Source organism: Coregonus clupeaformis, chromosome 26 (assembly GCF_020615455.1).
Source record: "Coregonus clupeaformis isolate EN_2021a chromosome 26, ASM2061545v1, whole genome shotgun sequence".
Classification (NCBI taxonomy): Eukaryota; Metazoa; Chordata; class Actinopteri; order Salmoniformes; family Salmonidae; genus Coregonus; species Coregonus clupeaformis.
Window position 1 is genome coordinate 49903596 of NC_059217.1, and position 27500 is coordinate 49931095.

At 46.1% G+C, this 27500-nt stretch overlaps 1 protein-coding gene across 1 annotated transcript in view; it reads left to right on the forward strand.

Annotated features, from left to right (window-relative positions):
- Positions 1–27500, forward strand: part of LOC121578917 (dedicator of cytokinesis protein 1) — a 172598-nt gene that overhangs the window by 119321 nt on the left and 25777 nt on the right. Inside the window, 4 exon segments of the mRNA XM_045207649.1 lie at positions 2015–2099; positions 4775–4861; positions 9923–10099; positions 11586–11669. Of these exon segments, the coding sequence (XP_045063584.1) occupies positions 2015–2099; positions 4775–4861; positions 9923–10099; positions 11586–11669 (433 nt within the window).

Below are 27500 nucleotides of genomic sequence, written 5' to 3' on the forward strand. Positions count from 1 at the left end.
TGCCATTTGGGACGCTCTGACCGGATCCAACTTCTCACCCACGGCGACCAGACCAATGTTCTCCTGTTAATTTGGCCATAAAGTTCTTAACGCTTTCATTAGAAAGAAAAATAATTAAATATAACTCTGCAATTAGTGATATGTGAGTGAGCGTGGAGGAATCCAGTTATGGGTGTGACAGAAAAGGCTGAACAGAGTCAGAGCCAAGCAGCCTAGCAAGGTCTGTTACGTTCAGCCTTTCTGTCCTTGTGGATAAAGATTTGGAACGAATGACACAAAAACATGCACAAATGCACGCACGCACACACACGCACGCACGCACACACACACACACACGCACACACGCACACGCACACACACACGCGAGCACGCACACGCGGTCTCTGCGCTCTGTTGCTTTGCCAGCAGCCCAAACAGACCGTATGTTTCATAGAGCACCAGAATATCACAAATGTTCAAACGGCTTCAGTAGATGGAAATCTACACACACAGAGAAGATGGCTGTTTTTGAAAACGCCGCTGATTCATTTGATATTAATGTCAGTCTAAGTCTACGCAGTGAAGCCATATGGTTTTCAGGGAACAGAAAAAGGAAATGCGCTTTATGTGTCAACCAGTGTTACACAGTACTATTCAAAGATACTTTTTTCTTAGTGAGGTGTGTTCTTCATCCTCATGTCAGCCGGCTGGGCCCTCAGATAGCCCCATAACACAACACAACAGGTATCCCAGTGAGAGAAGTCTATTAACCTGGGGAGGAGGGTTCAACCCTGCCAGTCCAGTGGTCTGTCTGTCTGTCTGTCTGTCTGTCTGTCTCGGTCTGTCGGTCTGTCTGTCTGGTCTGTCTGTCTGTCTGTCTGGCTGGCTGGCTGGCTGGCTGGCTGGCTGGCTGGCTGGCTGTCACAGCTCAGCTGGCTGGCTGGTCTGGCTGGCTGGCTGGCTGGCTGGCTGGCTGGCTGGCTGCTGCTGGCTGGCTGGTCTTCTTCTTCTTCCACTGCTCTGCTTCAGTGTTCTTCTTTGGTGGGGGTGGCTGCGGGCTGGCTGGCTGCGGGCTAGCTGGCTGGCTGGCCATTGGCTGGCTGGCTGGCTGGCTGGCTGGCTGGCTGGCTGGCTGGCTGGCTGGCTGGCTGTGGCTGGCTGGCTGGCTGGCTAGTGGCTTTCAGCTGGCTGGCTGGCCTGGCTGGCTGGCTGGCTGGCTGGCTGGCTGGCTGGCTGGCTGTGGCTGGCTGGCTGGCTGGCTGGGGCTGGCTGGCTGGCTGGCTGGCTGGCTGGCTGGCTGGCTGGCGTGGCCTGGCTGGCTGGCTGGCTGGCCTGGCGCTTTGGCTGGCTGGCTGGCTGGCTAGCTGTGTTTAGTGGTTTCTGGTGTGTTGTCTTCGGTTTTTTGTCTTCTTCTTCTTCTTCTTCTTCTTCTTCTTCTTCTTGCTTTGTTCTTCTTTAGTATGCTTTGGCTGGCTGGCTGGCTGGCTGGCTGGCTGGCTGGCTGGCTCGCTCGCTGGCTGGCTGGCTCGGCTACTGGCTCGCTCGCTCTGCTTTTCGCTTCATTTAATTCCCCGTCTAAGAGCTCAGGGGCCTCTGGGAATTAAATGTTTCTGTGTATATGATTTCATTTAGTTCATTACAGCTCTGGCCAGCCAGACAGCCAGTCTAAGTGAAGGATGTTCATGCTACTGACTCACTGACCTGTTTTTCACCTGAAACAGAAACATAATCAACCATTGAATCAACCTGCAGATGGGCCATAACACTTTTAATTTAATTCTCTACTTGTTTCTCTCTCTCTCTCTCTCTCTCTCTCTCTCTCTCTCTCTCTCTCTCTCTCTCTCTCTCTCTCTCTCTCTCTCTCTCTCTCTCTCTCTCTCTCTCTCTCTCTCTCTCTGTCTCTCTCTCTCTCTCTCTCTCTCTCTCTCTCTCTCTCTCTCTCTCTCTCTCTCTCTCTCTCTCTCTCTCTCTCTCTCTCTCTCTCTCTCTCTCTCTCTCTCTCTCTCTCTCTCTCTCTCTCTCTCGCTCTCTCCAGCTTCTACATGATAAACGAGGTGTATCAGTTTCAGTACTCCAGACCGGTGAGGAAGGGTGAGAAGGACCCAGACAATGAGTTCTCGGTATATATCATATTAATATTTATTCTCTAAACTTTCTTTTGTACATTTCCCTCATTGAGGGTTGTAATGTTAATGATAGAATTGTTGTGACTACTGAAAGATGGAGAGACAATGTCAGTACTGTAATTGCTTTCATGTGTTTGGTAAAGCAGCGATACTTTTTACAAATTGTATCTTTATTTAATCAGGGAGTCACCATTGAGACCAAGGGTCTATTTCACAAGGGAGACCTGCATGTACAATTTCATAAGACAAAATCAAATACAATATCAAAGAAGTTTAAAAACTGCACAACAAGAATATTCCAGAAAAACAGTTACATTCCTCAATAAGAAGGTCCCCGATCAACATTTTAAATGAACCCCGAGCGGCATCAGAACATCCTGTTGTAATGCGTTTTGTAGTTGGTTCCAGCACTAAGGTGCTTTAAAACTAAAAGCAGAATCACCTAGTTCAGTGGAGACCCGAGGAACCTCAACAGTTAACCAACTCTGTGAACGGGTTTGGTGTCGCATGTTTTTACACTTCAACAGCGAAGTGAGGTAAGTCGGAAGCTTGTGCAGCAGAGCTCTGTAAACAGACAGGGAATAGTGAGGGGATCTACGGGACTTTTAATGAGGACCGGACAACCTTTTGATACAGGATGCAGTGGTGAGTATTACACCTGTCACCTGTGGTAAAGAGAAGGGCGCTCTGGTAGACGGCATCCAATGGTTTAAGAGTAGTGGCTGCTGCATTCTGGTTAATGGAGTCACCACAATCAAGAACTGGCAGGAAAGTTGACTGTACAATCTGCTTCCTGCTGTTTAGGGAGAAACAAAATCAATAAAAAAAAAAATAAGCCCACTTTAAAAGCTTTTTAACTAGCTCATCCATGTTTTATAAAACGTTAAATCTTTGTCAATCCAAATGCCCAGATATTTATAGGCGGGAACCCGATCGATGGGAGAGCCGTCCAATGAATAAATATGTAGTCCATCTGATTTTGTTTTGTGGGAATTAGAGAACAACATAGCCTTGCCCGCATTAAGTACACGTTTTTAAACCAACCAGGGCTTTTCTGAAATGACATAGGAAACCATCTAGCACACAGTACGTTAATATGCAGGCTACATACACCGAGTGGACAAAACATTACGAACAACTTCCTGATATTGAATTGCACCACCTTCAAACGTTCTTAACCTAGTTAGGAGCCCATCTTGCAGTCACAGTGAGTCATGATGCATTATTAACATTGTTATAAAACACATAATGGCTCATCAACTTTCTTTTCCTTAAGTATCGGACACAAACTTGGATCTTCTTAAATAGGGGAATGCCACAGGGGCATGCTGGTCTTCATCTGACCGACTGCTAGAACAAAACAATATATAAGATGTGATTTGAAAGCAGCCAGAGGGAAATATATACGTTTTTCTTTAACGTCCTGTGGTTTTCTTCTCAGGTATTGTGAGTCATTGTTTCTGGTAGATGATGTACTAGAGGAGAGTCCCACTCGTTAGCTGTCATCCATACACACACACAGCATGTTGGGAGAACAGGGGAGCTGCTAACTAATACCAAGACATCTTCTAGTCCTCCTTCCTCCATCACTACACCAGCAGCATCCATACACACACAGCATGTTGGGAGAACAGGGGAGCTGCTAACTAATACCAAGACATCTTCTAGTCCTCCTTCCTCCATCACTACACCAGCAGCATCCATACACACACACAGCATGTTGGGAGAACAGGGGAGCTGCTAACTAATACCAAGACATCTTCTAGTCCTCCTTCCTCCATCACTACACCAGCAGCATCCATACACACACAGCATGTTGGGAGAACAGGGGAGCTGCTAACTAATACCAAGACATCTTCTAGTCCTCCTTCCTCCATCACTACACCAGCAGCATCCATACACACACACAGCATGTTGGGAGAACAGGGGAGCTGCTAACTAATACCAAGACATCTTCTAGTCCTCCTTCCTCCATCACTACACCAGCCGGGTTCTCTCTGATGGCCTTTTAATACCCAACAACAACATTTTCTGTAAAAAAAGGTGCAGGAAAGAACAACAAATGTTTTTTCTAAGTCTTCTCTTCTAAGAGCCCTGTCATGCTGTAAGCACTGGCTCCATTATTTCTAATAGTGATGTGTGATGTACTGGAGAGTCCCTTTATTACACACAGACAGACACACACACACACACACGCACACACACACACACACACACACACACACACACACACACACACACACACACACACACACTCACTCACCTACTATAGTCTTCCTTCATCCTCCTCACCACCAACAGCCTAGTTGGAATTTAACTCAACAACCATTCCATTCCCTCTCTGGTACATATGACGTCAACAGGAAATGTTGATCTATAAAACCGTTGCAGGAAAGAACAACAATTTGCTGTCTCCTCAGTGCTCTGTCTGTCTGGCTCAGTGCTCTGTCTGTCTCCTCAGTGCTCTGTCTGTCTCCTCAGTGCTCTGTCTGTCTCCTCAGTGCTCTGTCTGTCTCATCAGTGTCTGCTGTCTCCTCAGTGCTCTGTCTGCCTTGTCTGTCTCCTCAGTGCTCTGTCTGTCATACTGAAAGCACCTGTAATTTGTCTCCATGAAGACAAAAAGTATTTACAACTTCTTCTCTTTTATACCATTTTATTTCTTTTTCCAGAACATGTGGATTGAGCGGACCACTTACACCACGGCCTACAAACTGCCTGGCATCCTGCGATGGTTTGAAGTCAAGTCTGTCTCCACGGTGAGTGTGTGTGTGTGTGTGTGTGTCAACGTCAAGTCGGTCTCCAGTGAGTGTGATGAGCTTGGGCGCCAAGCAGACATTACTAATCAAATCAGGATCTGTGGCCTACGCAGTGGATCGATCTGATTTTGTCCACTTAACCTGTGTAGACGGCAGTACAGACATACACACTTTCCACTGCCAGCGCTGCTCATCGATTTACCTTTTACTGTTTAAAGTCCCTTAAGCATCTCCTATATTTCTATAGCCTTTTCACATGAACACAATGTCTGAGTAATTATTATTTAATTCTTTGTTCATAATAGCACCCTGGTGTGTGTGTGAGAGAGAGAGAGAGAGAGAGAGAGAGAGAGAGAGAGAGAGAGAGAGAGAGAGAGAGAGAGAGAGAGAGAGAGAGAGAGAGAGAGAGAGAGAGAGAGAGAGAGAGAGAGAGAGAGAGAGAGAGAGAGAGAGAGAGAGAGAGAGAGAGAGAGAGAGAGAGAGAGAGAGAGAATAGATGATCTGTTTCTGTATGTACAGTATCAGTCAGAGCCCTGCAGAGAGTCTGTCAACTCATCCTTTTAATATTTCATTATTTGGTCCAAACCAAATCCAGTACTTAATGTAATTAGGCTGTCTGAGTATTCTGGAATCAATTATGCTTTATTTGTCCCTTTGATTAATCCCTTTCATGTCAGAGCTGGTGAAGAGAAGGGGATCTCTCTCTAGTCTCTCTGTCTCTTTCTCCATCTCTACTCTCTCTGTCTCAATATAACTCTCTCTCTACGATCTCTCTCTCTCTACTATCACACTCTCTCGACTACCTCTCTACTATCTCTCGCTCTACCTCGCTCTACTATCTCTCGCTACTATCTCTCTGTCTCTCTACTGTCTCTCTCTCCCTCTATACTATTTCTCTCTAATATCTCTGTACTATCTCTATCTCTACTATCTCACTCTACTATCTCTCTCTACTGTCTCTCTCTACTATCTCTCTCTACTATCTCTCTAGTGTCTCGCTCTACTATATATCGCTCTACTATCTCTCTATCTATCTATCTCTCTAGTACCTCTCTACTATCTTTCTAGTGTCTCGCTCTACTATCTCTCGCTCTACTATCTCTCTATCTATCTATCTCTCTAGTACCTCTCTACTATCTCTCTCTACTACCTCTCTCTACTATCTCCCTCTCTGCTATCTCTCGCTACTATCTCTCTCTGTCTCCAACTACTCTCTCTCTACTACTATATCTCCCTACTATCTCTCTCTGTCTCCAACTACTCTCTCTCTCTACTATCTCTCCCTACTGTCTATCTACTATCTCTCTCTCATTATAATCTTCCTCTATAATCTCTCTCTACTATTTCTTTAATATCTCTGTACTATCTCTCTCTACTATTTCGCTCTATCTCTCTACTATCTCTCTACTCTCTCTCTCTCTGCTATCTCTCTACTATCACTCTCTATCTCTCTATCTACTCTCTCTACAATCTCTCTACTATCTCCATATCTCTATCTCTCTCTCTAATATATATATCTCTCTACTGTCTCCCTCTCTCTACAATCTTTCTCTCTACCATATTTCTCTCTGTCCCCCTCTCTCTACTATTTCTCTCTACTATTTCCCTCTCTACTATCTCTCTCTCTACTATCTCTCGCTACTATCTCTCTTTGTCTCACACTACTCTCTCTCTCTCTACTATCTCTCGCTACTGTCTCTCTCTACTATCTCTCTCTCTCATTATAGTCTCCCTCTATAATCTCTCTCTACTATTTCTCAAATATCTCTGTACTGTCACTATCTCTACTATTTCGCTCTATCTCTCTCTACTATCTCATCTACTCTCTCTACTATCTTCCTCTACTATCTCTCTACTATCTCCATCTCTCTACTTACTCTCTCTCTAATATCTCAGTCTCTACTATCTCTCTCTCTACTATCTCTCTCTCTACTCTCTCTATTATCTCGCTCTCTACTATCTCTCTCTTTATCTCTCTTGACTCTCTCTCTACTATCTCTGCTGCAGTACACAATCAACCATATCTAGTGTGTCCTGTCTGGGTGTTGCTGCAGTAGTAACCAACCATATCTAGTGTGACCTGTCTGGGTGTTGCTGCAGTAGTAACCAACCATATCTAGTGTGTCCTGTCTGGGTGTTGCTGCAGTAGTAACCAACCGTATCTAGTGTGTCCTGTCTGGGTGTTGCTGCAGTAGTAACCAACCGTATCTAGTGTGTCCTGTCTGGGTGTTGCTGCAGTAGTAACCAACCGTATCTAGTGTGTCCTGTCTGGGTGTTGCTGCAGTAGAAACCAACCATATCTAGTGTGTCCTGTCTGGGTGTTGCTGCAGTAGAAACCAACCATATCTAGTGTGTCCTGTCTGGGTGTTGCTGCAGTAGAAACCAACCATATCTAGTTTGTTCTGTCTGGGTGTTGCTGCAGTAGAAACCAACCATATCTAGTGTGTCCTGTCTGGGTGTTGCTGCAGTAGAAACCAACCATATCTAGTGTGTCCTGTCTGGGTGTTGCTGCAGTAGTAACCAACCATATCTAGTGTGTCCTGTCTGGGTGTTGCTGCAGTAGAAACAACCATATCTAGTGTGTCCTGTCTGGGTGTTGCTGCAGTAGAAACCAACCATATCTAGTGTGTCCTGTCTGGGTGTTGCTGCAGTAGTAACCAACCATATCTAGTGTGTCCTGTCTGGGTGTTGCTGCAGTAGAAACCAACCATATCTAGTGTGTCCTGTCTGGTTGTTGCTGCAGTAGAAACCAACCATATCTAGTGTGTCCTGTCTGGTTGTTGCTGCAGTAGTAACCAATCATATCTAGTTTGTCCTGTCTGGGTGTTGCTCCATCCACGGCATATTGTCACCCAGATGAGCTGGGAACAGGGCAGGTCCCCCACGGTATATTGTCACCCAGATGAGCTGGGAACAGGGCAGGTCCCCCGGTATATTGTCACCCAGATGAGCTGGGAACAGGGCAGGTCCCCCGGTATATTGTCACCCAGATGAGCAGAGAACAGGGCAGGTCCCCCACGGTATATTGTCACCCAGATGAGCTGGGAACAGGGCAGGTCCCCCACGGTATATTGTCACCCAGATGAGCTGGGAACAGGGCAGGTCCCCCACGGCATATTGTCACCCAGATGAGCTGGGAACAGGGCAGGTCCCCCACGGTATATTGTCACCCAGATGAGCAGAGAACAGGGCAGGTCCCCCCACGGTATATTGTCACCCAGATGAACAGAGAACAGGGCAGGTCCCCCACGGTATATTGTCACCCAGATGAGCAGAGAACAGGGCAGGTCCCCCATGGTATATTGTCACCCAGATGAGCTGGGAACAGGGCAGGTCCCCCACGGCATATTGTCACCCAGATGAGCTGGGAACAGGGCAGGTCCCCCACGGCATATTGTCACCCAGATGAGCAGAGAACAGGGCAGGTCCCCCACGGTATATTGTCACCCAGATGAGCTGGGAACAGGGCAGGTCCCCCATGGTATATTGTCACCCAGATGAGCTGGGAACAGGGCATGTCCCCCACTGTATATTGTCACCCAGATGAGCTGGGAACAGGGCAGGTCCCCCACGGTATATTGTCACCCAGATGAGCTGGGAACAGGGCAGGTCCCCCACGGTATATTGTCACCCAGATGAGCTGGGAACAGGGCAGGTCCCCCATGGTATATTGTCACCCAGATGAGCTGGGAACAGGGCAGGTCCCCCACGGTATATTGTCACCCAGATGAACAGAGAACAGGGCAGGTCCCCCACGGTATATTGTCACCCAGATGAACAGAGAACAGGGCAGGTCCCCCAAGGTATATTGTCACCCAGATGAACAGAGAACAGGGCAGGTCCCCCAAGGTATATTGTCACCCAGATGAGCAGAGAACAGGGCAGGTCCCCCACGGTATATTGTCACCCAGATGAGCTGGGAACAGGGCAGGTCCCCCACGGCATATTGTCACCCAGATGAGCTGGGAACAGGGCAGGTCCCCCACGGCATATTGTCACCCAGATGAGCAGAGAACAGGGCAGGTCCCCCACTGTATATTGTCACCCAGATGAGCTGGGAACAGGGCAGGTCCCCCATGGTATATTGTCACCCAGATGAGCTGGGAACAGGGCAGGTCCCCCACGGTATATTGTCACCCAGATGAGCTGGGAACAGGGCAGGTCCCCCACGGTATATTGTCACCCAGATGAGCTGGGAACAGGGCAGGTCCCCCACGGTATATTGTCACCCAGATGAGCTGGGAACAGGGCAGGTCCCCCACGGTATATTGTCACCCAGATGAGCTGGGAACAGGGCAGGTCCCCCACGGTATATTGTCACCCAGATGAGCTGGGAACAGGGCAGGTCCCCCACGGTATATTGTCACCCAGATGAGCTGGGAACAGGGCAGGTCCCCCATGGTATATTGTCACCCAGATGAGCAGAGAACAGGGCAGGTCCCCCACGGTATATTGTCACCCAGATGAGCAGAGAACAGGGCAGGTCCCCCACGGTATATTATTTATTCCCCCCCCCCCCCCCACGTCCTAGGGCTTTATTCAATCCGTATCGCAGATGTTCAGCGTTACAGCGTGATTGACATTTAAAGGCAATGTTACCGCGTTACTGGAGACTGCATTCACGGTAAACGCTGCATATGTCGGCTCAATCAGAAATTACCTTTACATTCCTATTACGCAATCTGTAAGGCTTCAGCAATCCAGATTGAATAGAGCCCATAGTCGTTCTAAATCCTTCCATCTGATGCCTGTCTTAAAGAGGCTAGTCAGGTTGGGATTCACTGCAGATTGGAGATGTGTCACCCTGCCAGGCAGTCACACAGATCCTTCTAAAAGTAGAAGAAAACAATGCATCAATGTTTCAACTGTAATTTACTCAGACAATCCACACACGTTCTACCGTTGTCATCACCAATCTGTCCCAGAGATTCAGACATCAGATCCCCTCGTGTAGACGTCCTGTTGTTATACTGGCTCTCACTCACAGATTAACCTCAACTTGAAATTAATGTGAACTTTGACCCTTCCTGGTGTTCTTTCCTTCCTGCTTCCTGTGTTCAGGAGGAGATCAGCCCATTGGAGAATGCCATGGAGACAATGCAACTGACCAATGAGAAGATCAGCAACATGGTGCAGCGTCACCTGAATGACTCCAACCTTCCCATCAACCCCCTCTCCATGCTGCTCAACGGCATTGTGGACCCCGCTGTCATGGGTGGCTTCACCAACTACGAGAAGGAATTGCAGTAGCATTTAGCTTTTCTGCTACCAGTACTCTAGCTATTATGAATACAGCTTTAGTCATTTATTATCAACCCAACACCTAATGCAACAATCTGTTATTATAGACAACACCTAATAACAGTAGCATTTCACTTTTTTCTACCTTACTTAGCTAATGAATACAGCTTTAGTCATTTATTATCAACCCAACACCTAATAACAGCTTTAGTCATTTATTATGAACCCAACACCTAATAACAGCTTTAGTCATTTATTATGAACCCAACACCTAATAACAGCTTTAGTCATTTATTATCAACCCAACACCTAATAACAGCTTTAGTCATTTATTATCAACCCAACACCTAATAACAGCTTTAGTCATTTATTATGAACCCAACACCTAATAACAGCTTTAGTCATTTATTATGAACCCAAAATAACAACCATAGTTTGTTTGAACTATCTGATCATAGTGGTTTGGAACATCTTCCCCATGTAGAAAAATACAACCTATTTCATACAGGAGACATAAAAGATTGTTACTGTAATGAGTTCTGACTTCTCCTCCTCTCTCCACCCTCTCTCTCTTCCTCTCTCCACCCACTCTCCACCCTCTGTCCCCTCCTCTCTCTCCTCTCTCCCCACCCTCTCTCCTCTCTCCCTCTCCCCACCTCTCTCCTCCCCTCCTCTCTCCTCTCTCCTCTCTCCCCTCCTCTCTCCTCTCTCCCCTTCTCTCTCCCCTCTCCACCTCTCCTCTCTTCCCTCCCCCTCTCACCCCCTCTCCTCTCCTCTCTCCACCCTCTCTCTTCTCTCCACCCTCTCCACCCTCACCTCTCCTCTCTCTCCTCTCTCCACCTCTCCCTCCCTCTCCTCTCTCCCTCCTCTCTCTCCCCTCTCCACCTCTCCTCTCTTCCCTCCCCCTCTCACCCCTCTCCTCTCCTCTCTCCACCCTCTCTCTTCCTTCCACCCTCTCTCCCCTCTCCACCCTCCCATCTCCTCTCTCCTCTCTCCTCTCTCCACCTCTCCTCTCTCTCCTCCATCTCCTCCTCTCCTCTCTCCCTCCTCCCCTCCTCTCTCTCCTCTCTCCACCTCTACTCTCTCTCCTCTCTCCCCTCTACTCTCTCCCTCTACTCTCTCCCCTCTACTCTCTCCCTCTCTCTCTCCCTCTCTCCTCTCTCCCCTCCTCTCTCTCTCCCTCCCTCTCTCTCTCTCCCTCTCTCTCTCTCCTCTCCTCTCTCCTCTCCTCTCTCCTCTCTCCTCTCCTCTCTCCTCTCCTCTCCTCTCCTCTCCTCTCCTCTCCTCTCCTCTCCTCTCCTCTCCTCTCCTCTCCTCTCCTCTCCTCTCCTCTCCCCTACTCTCGTTCCCCTCTCCACCTCTCCTCTCCTCTCTCCCCTCCTCTCTCCCCTCTCCACCTCCCCTCTCTTCTCTCTCTTATCTCCTCTCTCCTCTCCTGTCCACTCTCGTCTCCTCTCTGTCCTCTCTCCTCTCCTCTCTGCAGGCGTTCTTCACAGAGAAGTACCAAAAGGATCACCCTGAGGACCAGGAGAAACTGGGCAAACTGAAAGACCTCATTGCTTGGCAGGTTAGACTGACACACACACTTACACTGAAAGACCTCATCCCCTGGCAGATTAGATTGCCACACACACACATAACATATAAACATTATGCCATTCAGCAGACACTTTTATCCAAAGAGACTTACAGTACTGCTTGCATACATTCATATGGGTTGCCCCAGCGGGAATCAAACCCACGTTCCTTGCGTTGCAAGCTCATGCTCTACTCATACACACACACTGAAAGTCTTAATCGCCTGGCAGTTAACCTAGAGTCCATGTCCTCATCGCCTGGCAGTTAACCTAGAGGCCATGTCCTTATCGCCTGGCAGTTAACCTAGAGGCCATGTCCTCATCGCCTGGCAGTTAACCTAGAGGCCATGTCCTCATCGCCTGGCAGTTAACCTAGAGTAGTGCAGTTAACCTAGAGTCCATGTTCTCATCTCCTGGCAGTTAACCTAGAGTCCATGTCTTCATCGCCTGGCAGTTAACCTAGAGTCCATGTCCTCATCGCCTGGCAGTTAACCTAGTGGCCATGTCCTCATCGCCTGGCAGTTAACCTAGAGTCCATGTCTTCATCGCCTGGCAGTTAACCTAGAGTCCATGTCTTCATCGCCTGGCAGTTAACTTAGAATCCATGTCCTCATCGCCTGGCAGTTAACCTAGAGTCCATGTCATCGCCCCATGGAAATGTAATTAGCATAATACAAAAATCCCCATGAAAATCCGTCTGAAATGCATCTCCATCCGCCAATGTCAGCCTTCCGCATCTGCGGTGGAAGGTGGCAAAGCTACAGCGGTGTTTGTCAGACCCGGAGAGATCCCGAAATCGGTCTTCTGATGAAATCGTCAGTAGCGTCCGAACGGTTTGACCTACAAACTATTATGACCCCTCTGTGGAAAGATGGCGTTCTCCGTTTGGCTCTATGACCCCCCCACAAGCATCACGGGACTCGTCTGAAGTCGGTACCGCACATCTGCCAACTTCTGTAGCGTCCGAACAGTTTTGGCTACACACTAATATGACCCCTCTGTGAACAGGAGAGACTCTCAGGAACACGTACATGTCTGTTGTTTTGCTCTAGGACGCCCACAGGCCTTGCGACTCGTCTGAAGGTAGCCCGGTACCAGTTTAAACAATGAACCAGGAAGTATACAGTATATGGATATACAGTGCCTTCGGAAAGTATTCAGGCCCCTATTCCAAAATGGATTTAAAAAATACAAAATCCTCATCAATCTACACCATACCCCATAATGACAAAGTGAAAACAGGTTTTTAGAAAATGTTGCTAATTTATTACAAATACAAAACAGAAATACATTATTTACATAAGTATTCAGATCCTTTGCTATGAGACTCAAAATTGATTTCTGTTTCTTTCTGTTTCTTGTGATTCCCTTCGATGGTTGTTGAGATTCCACCTGTGGTAAATTCAATTGATTGGACATGATTTGGAAAAGTGCACACCTGTCTATATAAGGTCCCACAGTTGACAGTGCATGTGAGAGCCTTGATCAGAGAGGTGCCCAAAAACCCGATGTTCACTCTGACAGAGCACCAGAGTTCCTCTGTGGAGATGGGAGAACCTTCCAGAAGGACAACCATTTCTGGAGCACTCCAACAATCAGGCCTTTATGGTAGAGTGGCCAGACGGAAGCCACTCCTCAGTAAAAGGCACATGACAGCCCGCTTGGAGTTTGCCAAAAGGCACCTAAAGACTCTCAGACCATGAGAAACAAGATTCTCTGGTCTGATAAAACCAAGATTGAACTCTTTGGCCTGAATGCCAAGCATCACGTCTGGAGGAAACCTGGCACCATCCATACGGTGAAGCATGATGGTGGCAGCATCATGCTGTGGGTATGTTTTTCAGGGACTGGGAGACTAGTCAGGATTGAGTGAAAGGTGAACGGAGCAAAGTACAGAGAGATCCATGATGAAAACCTGCTCTAGAGCACTCAGGACCTCAGACTGGGGCGAAGGTTCACCTTCCAACAGGACAATGACCCTAAGCACACAGCCAAGACAACGCAGGAGTGGCTTCGGGACAAGTCTCTGAATGTCCTTGAGTGGCCCAGCCAGAGCCCGGACTTGAACCCAATCGAACATCTCTGGAGAGACCTGAAAATAGCTGTGCAGCGACGCTCCCCATCCAACCTGACAGAGCTTGAGGGGATCTACAGAGAAGAATGGGAGAAACTCCCCAAATACAGGTGTGCCAAGCTTGTAGCGTCGTACCCAAGAAGACTCGATGCTGTAGTCACTGCCAAAGTTGCTTCAACAAAGCACTGAGTAAAGGGTCTGAATACTTATAGGGTACTTAGGGTTAGGGATAGTCTTAAAACAAAGATCTCAAAAGCAACTTACTATCGCTGGATGCTTACGACCATCCGCCAACAAAACCCGGAACCTACTTTAAGGTAAAAAACACTCACTATTGACCCTAGTAGCCAGTTTCCACGTCATCTCCTGACGTTCTCAGACATGGATGGGGTGTCGAATACTGACTTGTATCACAGGTGATCTGGCTGCTTAAAACAATTCCATATGTTAGCTTAGTAGAAACCCAGCCCCGGGTCCTTAGACCTTAGGGGGTTAATTAAGACTGACACTAAGCTGTATCTAGGCAACCCATCAGAATGGTTAACCCCTCATATGTACCAGTGGAGGTTGGTGTCACTTTAAATAGGAGGACAGGCTCATTGGAATGGCTGGAATGGATGGAATGGCTGGAATTGAATGGATGGAATGGAATGAATTGAATGGTTTCAAACGCATTACAATGATCTCGTCCTCTGATATCTCTCTCCACCAGCCTCCATTGATATGTATGTCTATATGGTATAAAACCAGTTTTTGTTTTCTGAACAGTAAACTAGGGGGACGGAGATTACTGTGTATGTTGTATGTGGCACGGCATTTTCTTCTGGCCCTGTGGTCACTGCAGCAGAACAATGTCTCTGAAGATTCTTCGGAACACACAGGCTGTCGTGCGTGAAAAGCCTTATCCCATAGCTAACAGGTAATTGCCTGAGGTTACTCAGGCAAAAAGCAAGTTTAGCTTAAAAAAAAAAAAAAAAAAAAAAAACATACTCTATCACAGCGCCTCTCCTCTTTCTGAACATTTATTTGAACTGTACCGTATATAATAGTATGTTATGTACAGTTGAAGTCGGAAGTTAACATACACCTAGGTTGGAGTCATTAAAACTCGTTTTTCAACCACTCCACACTTTTTTTGTTAACAAACTATAGTTTTGGCAAGTCGGTTAGGACATCTACTTTGTGCATGACACAAGTCATTTTTCCAACAATTGTTTACAGACAGATTATTTCACTTATAATTCACTGTATCACAATTCTAGTGGGTCAGAAGTTTACATGCACTAAGTTGACTGTGCCTTTAAACAGCTTGGAAAATTACAGAAAATTATGTCATGGTTTAGAAGCTTCTGATAGGCTAATTGACATCATTTGAGTCAATTGGAGGTGTACCTGTGGATGTATTTCAAGGCCTACCTTCAAACTCAGTGCCTCTTTGCTTGACATCATGGGAAAATCAAAAGAAATCAGCCAAGACCTCCACAAGTCTGGTTCATCCTAGGGAGCAATTTCCAAACGCCTGAAGGTACCACGTTCATCTGTACAAACAATACTATGCAAGTATAAACACCATGGGACCATGCAGCCGTCATACGTGGGGTACCGCTCAGGAAGGAGACGCGTTCTGTCTCCTAGAGATGAACGTACTTTGGTGCGAAAAGTGCAAACAACAATAAAGGACCTTGTGAAGATGCTGGAGGAAACAGGTACAAAAGTATCTATATCCACAGTAAAACGAGTCCTATATCGACAACCTGAAAGACCGCTCAGCAAGGAAGAAGCCACTGCTCCAAAACCGCCATAAAAAAGCCAGATTACGGTTTGCAACTGCACATGGGGACAAAGATCGTACATTTTGAAGAAATGTCCTCTGGTCTGATGAAACAAAAATAGAACTGTTTGGCCATAATGACCATCGTTATGTTTGGAGGAAAAAGGGAGTGCTTGCAAGCCGAAGAACACCATCCCAACCGTGAAGCACGGGGGTGGCAGCATCATGCTGTGGGGGTGCTTTGCTGCAGGAGGGACTGGTGCACTTCGCAAAATACATGGCATCATGAGGAAGGAAAATTATGTGGATATATTCAAGCAACATCTCAAGACATCTGTCAGGAAGTTAAAGCTTGGTCACAAATGGGTCTTCCGAATGGACAATGACCCCAAGCATACTTCCATAGTTGTGGCAAAATGGCTTAAGGACAACAAGTCAAGGTATTGGAGTGGCCATCACAAAGCCCTGACCTCAGTCCTATAGAAAATTTGTGGGCAGAACTGAAAAAGCGTGTGCGAGCAAGGAGGCCTACAAACCTGACTCAGTTACACCAGCTCTGTCAGGAGGAATGGGCCAAAATTCACCCAACTTATTGTGGGAAGCTTGTGGAAGGCTACCCAAAACGTTTGACCCAAGTTAAACAATTTAAAGGCAATGCTACCGAATACTAATTGAGTGTATGTAAACTTCTGACCCACTGGGAATGTGATGAAAGAAATAAAAGCTGAAATAAATCATTCTCTCTACTATTATTCTGACATTTCACATTCTTAAAATAAAGTGGTGATCCTAACTGACCTAAGACAGGGAATCTTTACTAGGATTAAATGTCAGATATTGTGAAAAACTGAGTTTAAATGTATTTGGCTATGGCGTATGTAAACGTCTGACTTCAACTGTATATGTGAAGTGTGTAAATAGTATTTTTGTTATCTCTTGGTTCATATATATAATTTATTTGTATTTTTTATTTTGAATTTAATGTAATCTTATGTTGCTCTTGTCTATAACTGTTCTGTACTTTGTCATGAATTTGCATGTTTTATGTAGACCCCAGGAAGAGTAGCTCCTGCATGTGCAGTATCTAATGGGGATCCTAATGAACTAAACAAATCCCCTCCCAGATGACGCTAACGGAACTCAACACAGAACCGTGTTTGTTAAAGTTCCAGGCAGAAGCATTCTACAGTTCTAAAGCATTCTGTAGTTCTAAAGCATTCTGTAGTTCCAAGCATTCTATTCTAAAGTTAGAGTTCCATGTGAAACTGAAGAGTAAAATAACAGCATGATGCTTCTGCCTGCTCCGCACCCTCAAAGGCCTGGAGGGAGTGTTTACACACACACCCACACACGGCAGGGCTTTAATCAGCTCATTGTAGCACAGCCTCTTAGATCAATAACCTTCTCTCCTTTCATCCTCCTTCCTCTTCCTCCTCTCTCCCTCTCTTCCTCCACTCTCCCTCCCTGCCTCCTCTCTCCCTCTCTTCCTCCTCTCCCTCTCTTCCTCCTCTCCCTCTCTTCCTCCTCTCCCTCTCCTCCTCTCTCCCTCTCTTCCTCCTATCCTTCTCTTCCTCCTCTCCCTCTTCCTCCTCTCTCCCTCTCTTCCTCCTCTCCCTCTCTTCCTCCTCTCTCCCTCCCTTCCTCCTCCCTCCCTTCCTCCTCCCTCTCTTCCTCCTCTCTCCCCCCTCTTCCTCCTCTCTTCCTCCTCTCTCCCTCTCTTCCTCATCTCTTCCATCTCTCTTCCTCCTCTCTCCCTCTCTTCCTCCTCTCTCCCTCTCTCCCTCTCAGCGATTAACCGAAATGTCGGTTATTTTTCGTTTTCTAACAACTAATTGACCGACGTCCGTTAAATTATTTAAATTCCATTTAGTTTTTAGTCTGTGAGCTTGATGTGCAGTTTCTGTAGAGATAAATCAGATCCTGAACTGTGCGATGTAGTGAGGAGTTGTAGTTTCCAACAGGCCAATATTCTTAATAGTTTAGCGCAGAAAAAGTGGTAATTAACTACAATGACCATAATCCAATGTACGCCCGCTTAACCCTTTGACGCGTAGGGATCACATATTTGTGATCATTGTTGAGTGATCCCTGCAGCATGTCATAATGTGATGGGAACAGTAGCAACAGAACGTCTGATTGGAACAGTAGCAACAGAACGTATGATGGGAACAGTAGCAACAGAATGTTTTGATGGGAACAGTAGCAACAGAACGTATGATGGAACAGTAGCAACAGAACGTATGATTGGAACAGTAGCAACAGAACGTATGATTGGAACAGTAGCAACAGAACGTATGATGGAACAGTAGCAACAGAACGTATGATTGGAACAGTAGCAACAGAACGTATGATTGGAACAGTAGCAACAGAACGTATGATGGGAACAGTAGCAACAGAACGTATGATTGGAACAGTAGCAACAGAACGTATGATTGGAACAGTAGCAACAGAACGTATGATGGGAACAGTAGCAACAGAACGTATGATGGGAACAGTAGCAACAGAACGTATGATTGGAACAGTAGCAACAGAACGTATGATTGGAACAGTAGCAACAGAACGTATGATGGAACAGTAGCAACAGAACGTATGATGGGAACAGTAGCAACAGAACGTATGATGGAACAGTAGCAACAGAACGTATGATTGGAACAGTAGCAACAGAACGTATGATGGGAACAGTAGCAACAGAACGTATGATGGGAACAGTAGCAACAGAACGTATGATGGGAACAGTAGCAACAGAACGTCTAATTGAAACAGTAGCAACAGAACGTATGATTGGAACAGTAGCAACAGAACGTCTGATGGAACAGTAGCAACAGAACGTATGATGGGAACAGTAGCAACAGAACGTATGATGGGAACAGTAGCAACAGAACGTATGATGGAACAGTAGCAACAGAACGTGTTGATGGAACAGTAGCAACAGAACGTCTGATGGAACAGTAGCAACAGAACGTATGATGGGAACAGTAGCAACAGAACGTATGATGGGAACAGTAGCAACAGAACGTATGATGGGAACAGTAGCAACAGAACGTATGATGTAACAGTAGCAACAGAACGTATGATGGAACAGTAGCAACAGAACGTATGATGGGAACAGTAGCAACAGAACGTATGATGGGAACAGTAGCAACAGAACGTATGATGGGAACAGTAGCAACAGAACGTATGATTGGAACAGTAGCAACAGAACGTATGATGGGAACAGTAGCAACAGAACGTATGATGGGAACAGTAGCAACAGAACGTATGATGGGAACAGTAGCAACAGAACGTCTGATGGAACAGTAGCAAAAGAACGTATGATGGGAACAGTAGCAACAGAACGTATGATGGGAACAGTAGCAACAGAACGTATGATGGAACAGTAGCAACAGAACGTATGATGGGAACAGTAGCAACAGAACGTATGATGGGAACAGTAGCAACAGAACGTATGATGGGAACAGTAGCAACAGAACGTATGATGGGAACAGTAGCAACAGAACGTATGATGTAACAAACGTGTCTAAACAGCATTGTTGTCTGAAAAGCATCTAAACAATGTTTTTTACTGATGGGAAATAAAAGTTTTCACAACTTTATTCCTCAATTTCACCTTTTATTATAAAAGATAAATGCGAACTTCATCATCCAAGCATTAAACGGAACTCATCCACAGCCAAGCTCATTCCATAAACCAGTCTAAATAACAGGTTGCGCTGACAAAAAAACAAAACATAAGTTAAGCAATGTAACAGCTAGACTTGTTTACAATGTACCACATCTCTGGTGAGCACAAGGGAGAAATGTAATATTGTTTAGAAAAGAGATGCGTGTCAGCTAAGCTAACAGCAGCTAAATTATTTATGATGGCAGCCATGTTTGTTTATGTTTGACAAGCGAAAAACAGCCCTAATCCCAGAATGCCATTCACTATAAGACGCAAATAAACAAAGTCAAAGATGGCTGCACCCATTGCCTGAATAATATGAACTTAGTTTGGCCACTTTTCAGCATATTACAAATCTTCGTTGTGCTTATTACAGTGTTTACAAGAACCGGAGCACATTACTTGACTAGTCGTTTACAGTTTTTGACAAAAAATCACAAAGCAAATACAATGTTATCACCTCACGATCATCACCCCAAATATCAAGTCTACTGCCTAGCCTAACCGTAGCGCTAAAGCTAAACAGGGTTGCCAGATTTGGGAGAAACCATTTCGAACTGAAACCGAACCAACCTCAAAAAGCTCTAATCGCTCAACACACACACTCACACACACTCTCTTCAGGGCTTTGTCATACGATTTCCCCCATCAGTTACACGCCGAGGGAAATTATTTTAATTGGTGTGTTTTCTTCCATATTAAAATAGGTCATCGTTGTGTTTTACCATTTCTTGCTGAGCGCTTCTAGGAGAAAGTAGCTGTCTACCTCGTTCCCTAGGCTAGGTGACTCATACAGAGTAGATGTCTACCTCGTTCCCTAGGCTAGGTGACTCATACAGAGTAGATGTCTACCTCGTTCCCTAGGCTAGGTGACTCATACAGAGTAGATGTCTACCTCGTTCCCTAGGCTAGGTGACTCGTACAGAGTAGATGTCTACCTCATTCCCTAGGCTAGGTGACTCATACAGAGTAGATGTCTACCTCGTTCCCTAGGCTAGGTGACTCATACAGAGTAGATGTCTACCTCGTTCCCTAGGCTAGGTGACTCGTACAGAGTAGATGTCTATCTCGTTCCCTAGGCTAGGTGACTCTTACAGAGTAGATGTCTACATCGTTCCCTAGGCTAGGTGACTCATACAGAGTAGATGTCTACCTCGTTCCCTAGGCTAGGTGACTCCTACAGAGTAGATGTCTACCTCGTTTCCTAGGCTTGGTGGCTCTGCCACAGAGTAGATGTCCTACCTCGTTCCCTAGGCTGGGTGACTTGCATACAGAGTAGATGTCCTGCCTCGTTCCCTAGGCTAGGTGACTCATTCAGAGTAGGTGTCTACCTCGTTCCCTAGGCTTTAGGTGACTCATCGCAGAGTAGATGTCTACCTCGATTCCCTGGGCTGGGTGACTCATACAGAGTAGATGTCTGCCTCGTTCCCTGGGCTAGGTGACTCATACAGATTAGATGTCTACCTCGTTCCCTAGGCTAGGTGACTCACTACAGATTAGATGTCTACCTCGTCCCTTGGCTGGGTGACTCGTACAGAGTAGATGTCTACCTCGTTCCCTAGGCTGGGTGCTCATACAGAGTAGATGTCTACCTCGTTCCCTAGGCTAGGTGACTCATACAGAGTAGATGTCTACCTCGTTCCCTAGGCTAGGTGACTCGTACAGAGTAGATGTCTATCTCGTTCCCTAGGCTAGGTGACTCATACAGAGTAGATGTCTACCTCGTTCCCTAGGCTAGGTGACTCATACAGAGTAGATGTCTACCTCGTTCCCTAGGCTAGGTGACTCATACAGAGCCTGGTTCCTCTCTAGGTTTCTTCCTAGGTTTCTGCCTTTCTAGGGAGTTTTTCCTAGCCACCGTGCTTCTACATCTGCATTGCTTGCTGTTTGGGGTTTTAGGCTGGGTTTCTGTATAAAGCACTTTGTGACATCTGCTGATGTAAAAAAGGCTTTATAAATACAATTTGATTGATTGATTGATAATGTTGATAACTCATACAGAAATATATTTTTTGATATTAGCTGCATTCACACACACACACAGAGGCATGCTCACACACACACATTTAGCGCCATTTTTAGTTAGAGCTTTGACACACACGGCATATCTTCCTCCTGGGATCTCTGTGGAGTCGTAACCTCTTTTTGCAATGTACTTTCAGAAAATAATATTATTTTGAGTAGACAGATTGGGGTGGAAGTTTCCCTTTCCCCATCCCATTAGAGTTGTGCAATGTGCTGTTGACTTTCCCTCTGTTTGACTTTGACATTATTTAGTCATCTGAGTGGCTGATGAATAGCCGTCAATACTGTGGCAGTTCCCCTTGTGCAGGTGGTTTATTGGGGTCAGAAAACGTCATGGGTATTTATATCCATCTCATGTAGCAGCAGTGGTGCTGAGTAATACACTGAAAGACACATTCACTTTCAGAATGAGGAAGTTGAAGGAACAGGCCAGGAATTTAATAGAGATACTAAACTTGTTTTTAGACGACGTGTACAACAATCGATTGATCGATTGATAGATTGGTCGATCGGTTGATTGATTGATTGTTGAAGATACAGTATATTACCAAGGAAGAGCTCCTCTTGTTGAAGATACAGTATATTACCAAGGAAAGAGCTCATCCTCTGTTTCATTGCCTCTGCTTTGTTTGTTTAATTGAGTGTTAGGAACCTTTCAGTCCTGGCCGGCCAAAAAATAAGAGACAGAGTGGTTGAGCTGGACAGCACAGCATGTCGGAAGAAATGATATACCCCATATCACTGCTTTAGTTTTAGTCAGCGTTTAAACAGAAACAGCAGGTCAGATGTTGCCTCCTGCTGTTTTGCCGTGGTGAGAGTGATTAAAGTTATCTTCTGTTGTGGTCCAGGAAAAGGAAAAAAGCAGCACACAGTCACAGCACACACACACACACAGCACACACACACACACACACAGCACACACACACACACACACAGTGACACACGGTCACTCACAGCACACAGCTGACGGAGACTGAACAGTGAGAACTTTTAGAGAGATGAGTAAGGGGAAGGAACGGAACAAGGGAAGACGTCTGTTAGAGAGGAGAGCAGCTGCCTCACTCTGCCAGAGAGCTCGTTGGTCTCCTAAAGTCACATCTGTTTAAATGAGACGGATGAGGGAGAAATGCTGCCCCAGTGCAAACCTATGTGATAGATGTCATCCTGGAGTACCCATCGTAGGCAGCCAATTAGAGAATAATATCAACACACATAGGATGAACACATAGTAATATAATAATAATCATGTGCCGTTTTGCTTACCGCGCTGTTATCTACAGAGCCCATTGTTGCGTCGGGTGGTCCCGGAATCGAACCAGCTATCATGGCATTGAAAGCACAGCAACTGAGCTCAGAGCCCGGAGCATGAATACAGATGATATGTTAACCTTGTATCTAGTGATAGACAGCAGGCTGACTGTTAACCTACCTAGTGATAGACAGCAGGCTGACTGTTAACCTACCTAGTGATAGACAGCAGGCTGACTGTTAACCTTGTATCTAGTGATAGACAGCAGGCTGACTGTTAACCTTGTATCTAGTGATAGACAGCAGGCTGACTGTTAACCATGTATCTAGTGATAGACAGCAGGCTGACTGTAAACCATGTATCTAGTGATAGACAGCAGGCTGACTGTTAACCATGTATCTAGTGATAGACAGCAGGCTGACTGTAAACCATGTATCTAGTGATAGACAGCAGGCTGACTGTTAACCATGTATCTAGTGATAGACTGCAGGCTGACTGTTAACCATGTATCTAGTGATAGACAGCAGGCTGACTGTAAACCATGTATCTAGTGATAGACAGCAGGCTGACTGTTAACCATGTATCTAGTGATAGACGGCTGGATATTGGCTGGGTGTAGCCTAGTTAAGTCAAGCTGTATATAGGAACACACAGGGATGTGCATAGGAGCAATGGGAAATAGCAGGTTAACTGTTAACCATGTATCTATAGACAGCAGGACATTGGCTGGGTGTAGCTAAGAGCCTTAGTGTTAGTACATTATAAACTGGGTGGTTCGAGCCCTGAATGCTGACAGCCGTGGTATATCAGACGACGGGTATGAAAAAACATGTATTTTTATTGCTCTGATTACGTTGGTAACCAGTTTATAATAGCAATAAGGCACGAGGAGGTGTGATATATGGCCAATATACCACGGCTAAGTGCTGTATCCAGACACTCCGCGTTGCGTCGTCCATAAGAACAGTCCTTAGCCGTGGTATATTGGCCATATACCACACCTCCTCGTGCATTATTGCTTAAATTAAGTATACTAATAATACAGTTCAGAACAGCAGTTTAGTTATAGTACAGTATACTCTGCTGCCCTGAACTAATAATAAAGTTCACAACAAATCAAATGTTATTTGTCACATGCGCCGAATACAACAGGTGAAATGCTTACTAACGAGCCCTTATCCAACAATGCCGTTCAAGTAATAGAGTTAAGAACATTTTTTACTAAATAAAAAGTAACTTAATAAAATAAGAATACCGAGGCTATATACAGGGAGTACCGATACCGAGTCAATGTGCGGGAATACAGGTTAGTCGAGGTAATTTGTACGCGTAGGTAGGGGAAAAGTGACTATGCATAGATAAAATCAAGGGGGAGGATGTCAATGTAAATAGTTTGGGTGGCCATTTGATGAATCGTTCCGCAGTCTTATGGCTTGGGGATAGAAGCTGTTAAAGAGCCTTTTGGACCTAGACTTGGCGCTCCGGTACCGTTTGCCGTGCGATAGCAGAGAGAACAGTCTATGACTAGGGTGGCTGGAGTCTTTGACAATTTTTTTGGCCTTCCTCTGACACCGCCTGGTATAGAGGTCCTGGATGGCAGGAAGCTTGGCCCCAGTGATGTACTGGGCCGTACGCACTACCCTCTGTAGCGCCTTACGGTCGGATGCCGAGTAGTTGCCATACCAGGCGGTGATGCAACCGGTCAGGATGCTCTCGATGGTGCAGCTGTAGAACTTTTAAAGGATCTGGGACCCATGCCAAATCTTTTCAGTCTCCTGAGGGGGAAAAGGTGTTGTCGTGCCCTCTTCACGACTGTCTTGGTGTGTTTGGACCATGATAGTTGGTTGGTGATGTGGACACCAAGGAACTTGAAACTCTCGACCCGCTCCACTACAGCTCCGTCGATGTGAATGGGGGCATGTTCAGCCATCCTTTTCCTGTTGTTCATCTCCTTTGTCTTGCTCACGTTGAGGGAGAGGTTGTTGACCTGGTACCACACTGCCAGGTCTCTGACCTCCTCCCTATAGGATGTCTCATCGTTGTCGGTGATCAGGCTTATCTCTGTTGTGTCGTCAGCGAACTTAATGATGGTGTTGGAGTCGTGCTTGGCCTCCAGTCGTGGGTGAACAGGGAGTACAGGAGGGGACTAAGCATGCACCCCTGAGGGGCCCCCGTGTTGAGGATCAGCGTGACAGATGTGTTGTTGCCTACTTTAAACACCCTAGGTTCCTCTTGAGTCACTGAGATCTCTTCTCCTAGCCATGGTAGTCAAAATAACAATGGACAGCTGGACATATTATACATGACCCTAAGCATGATGGGATGTTAGTTGCTTAACTAACTCAGGAACCACACCTGTGTGGAAGCACCTGCTTTCAATATACTTTGTATCCCTCATTTACTCAAGCGTTTCCTTTATTCTGGCAGTTTCCTGTATATCATGACGTGTCGTGGAATGTGTGAATTGTTCAGGTCGTCTTTCTGCAGTCACCTAGCGCTGGTATTCTGTAGCCTATGCTAATGGTATTCTGTTGACATGCCAAACCATATGTGTTGAATCTGATTAATGGCCTGTCTCAGCATCATGAGGTGTTATGGAATGTGCAAGTCTTCTATATGCAGTAACCTAACAGTATTCTGTCACCTAGGGTAACCGTATTCTAATCTGTTGCCATGCCACCACCGTTCTGTTATATCATCCTCTTCCTGATGATGATGCTATAAAAAGACACGGGTATCCTGGGAAACGACGTGGATCTTGGCACAGCACATTCTCTTTCTCTCTCTCTCTCTCTCTCTCTCTCTCTCTCTCTCTCTCGCTCTCCTTTGCTCTTCCACCTCCTCTCTATCTCTCTCTCGCTCTCTATCTATCGTTCTCTCTCTCTCTCCTTTACCCCCTCTGTCTTTTGATTATTTCTCTCTCTGCTCTTCCCCCCTCTCTCTTTCTCTCCACCCGTTCCCCCTCCATCCTTTTACCCTCCTCTCCCACATTCTCTGTGTTGCTCTTTCTCTCTCCCCCTTACTCCCTCTCTCCCCACCCTCCCCCCTCCTCCTTCTCTCTCTCTCTCTCTCTCTCTCTCTCTCTCTCTCTCTCTCTCTCTCTCTCTCTCTCTCTCTGTCTCTCTCTCTCTCTCTCTCTCTCTGTCTCTGTCTCTCTCTGTCTCTCTCTCTCTCTCTCTCTCTCTCTCTCTCTCTCTCTCTCTCTCTCTCTCTGTGTGTCTCTCTCTCTCTCTCTGTCTCTGTCTCTCTCTCACTCTCTCTCTCTCTCTCTCTCTCTCTCTCTCTCTCTCTGTCTCTCTCTCTGTCTCTGTCTCTCTCTCACTCTCTGTCTCGCTCTCTCTCTCTGTCTCTCTCTCTCTCTCTCTCTCTCTCTCTCTCTCTCTCTCTCTCTCTCTCTCTCTCTCTCTCTCTCTCTCTCTCTCTCTCTCTCTCTCTCCTCTCTCCTTTAAAAGTCTCCCTGTGGTGATGATGAAGGTGCTTAATATCAGGGGAGATCCTCTGAGGGTGACTGTGAAGCCTCATCTCATCCATCTTCCAGAGAAACGTTTTAGTTTGTGAAACAGAACACATCAACAAACAGCCCACTGCTTTGTGATGTCCCAAGGCTAAAACTCTGTCTCTGTAAGGCAAGCCCTATCCATCCTCATACATGTGGCCCCTTGTATTAGTTGTGTCAATATCACATATGTAAAAAAGACAACTCCCCCACACACTATTACCTCTGAACACTAGCACATACAGTGCCTTTTGGAAAGTGTTCAGACTCCTTGACTTTTTTCAAATGTTGTTACGTTACAGCCTTATTCTAAAATGGATTAAATAATAATAATAATAATAAGACGCCATGTGAGCCTTTTTAAGGACTTACACATATTGTGTAATTTTGTGGAGGGGGTCCGACATGGTTTACGCCCGGTTTAGCCGCCGAGGAAAGACACAATAAATAAAAGATTTACCTCAGCAATCTACACCCAATACCCCATAATGACAAAGCGAAACCAGGTTTTTATAATTTTCTGCAAAGTATAAAAATACAAAAACTGAAATACCTTATTTACGGAAGTATTCAGACCCTCGAAATTGAGCTTAGGTGCATCCTGTTTCCATTGATCATCCTTGAGATGTTTCTACAACTTGATTGGACTCCACCTGTGGTACATTCAATTGATTGGACATGATTTGGAAAGGCACACACCTGTTTATATAAGGTCACACAGTTGACAGTGCATGTCAGAGCAAAAACCAAGCCATGAGGTCGAAGGAATTGTCCGTAGAGCTCCGAGACAGGATTGTGTCGAAGCACAGATCTGGGGAAGGGTACCAAAACATTTCTGCAGCATTGAAGGTCCCCAAGAACACAGTGGCCTCCATCATTCTTAAATGGAAGAAGTTTGGAACCACCAAGACTCTTCCTAGAGCTGGCCGCCCAGCCAAACTGAGCAATCAGTGGAGAAGGGCCTTGGTCAGGGAGGTGACCAAGAACCCGATGGTCACTCTGACAGAGCTCCTCTGTGGAGATGGGAGAACCTTCCAGAAGGACAACCATCTCTGCAACACTCCACCAATCAGGCCTTTATGGTAGAGTGGCCAGACTGAAGCCACTCCTCAGTAAAAGGCACATGACAGCCCGCTTGGAGTATGGGAAACATGATTCTCTGGTCGGATGAAACCAAGATTGAACTCTTTGGCCTGAATTCCAAGCGTCATGTCTGGAGGAAACCTGGCACCAACCCTATGGTGAAGCATGGTGGTGGCAGCATCATGCTGTGGGGATGTTTTTCAGCGGCAGGGACTGGGAGACTAGTCAGGATCGAGGCAAAGGTGAACGGAGCAAAATACAGAGAAATCCTTAATGAAAACCTGCTCCAGAGTGCTCAGGACCTCAGACTGGGGGGAAGGTTCACCAACAGGACAACGACCCTAAGCACACAGCGAAGACAATGCAGGAGTGGCTTCGGGACAAGTCTCTCAATGTCCTTGAGTGGCCCAGCCAGAGCCCGGACTTGAACCCGATCGAACATCTCTGGAGAGACCTGAAAA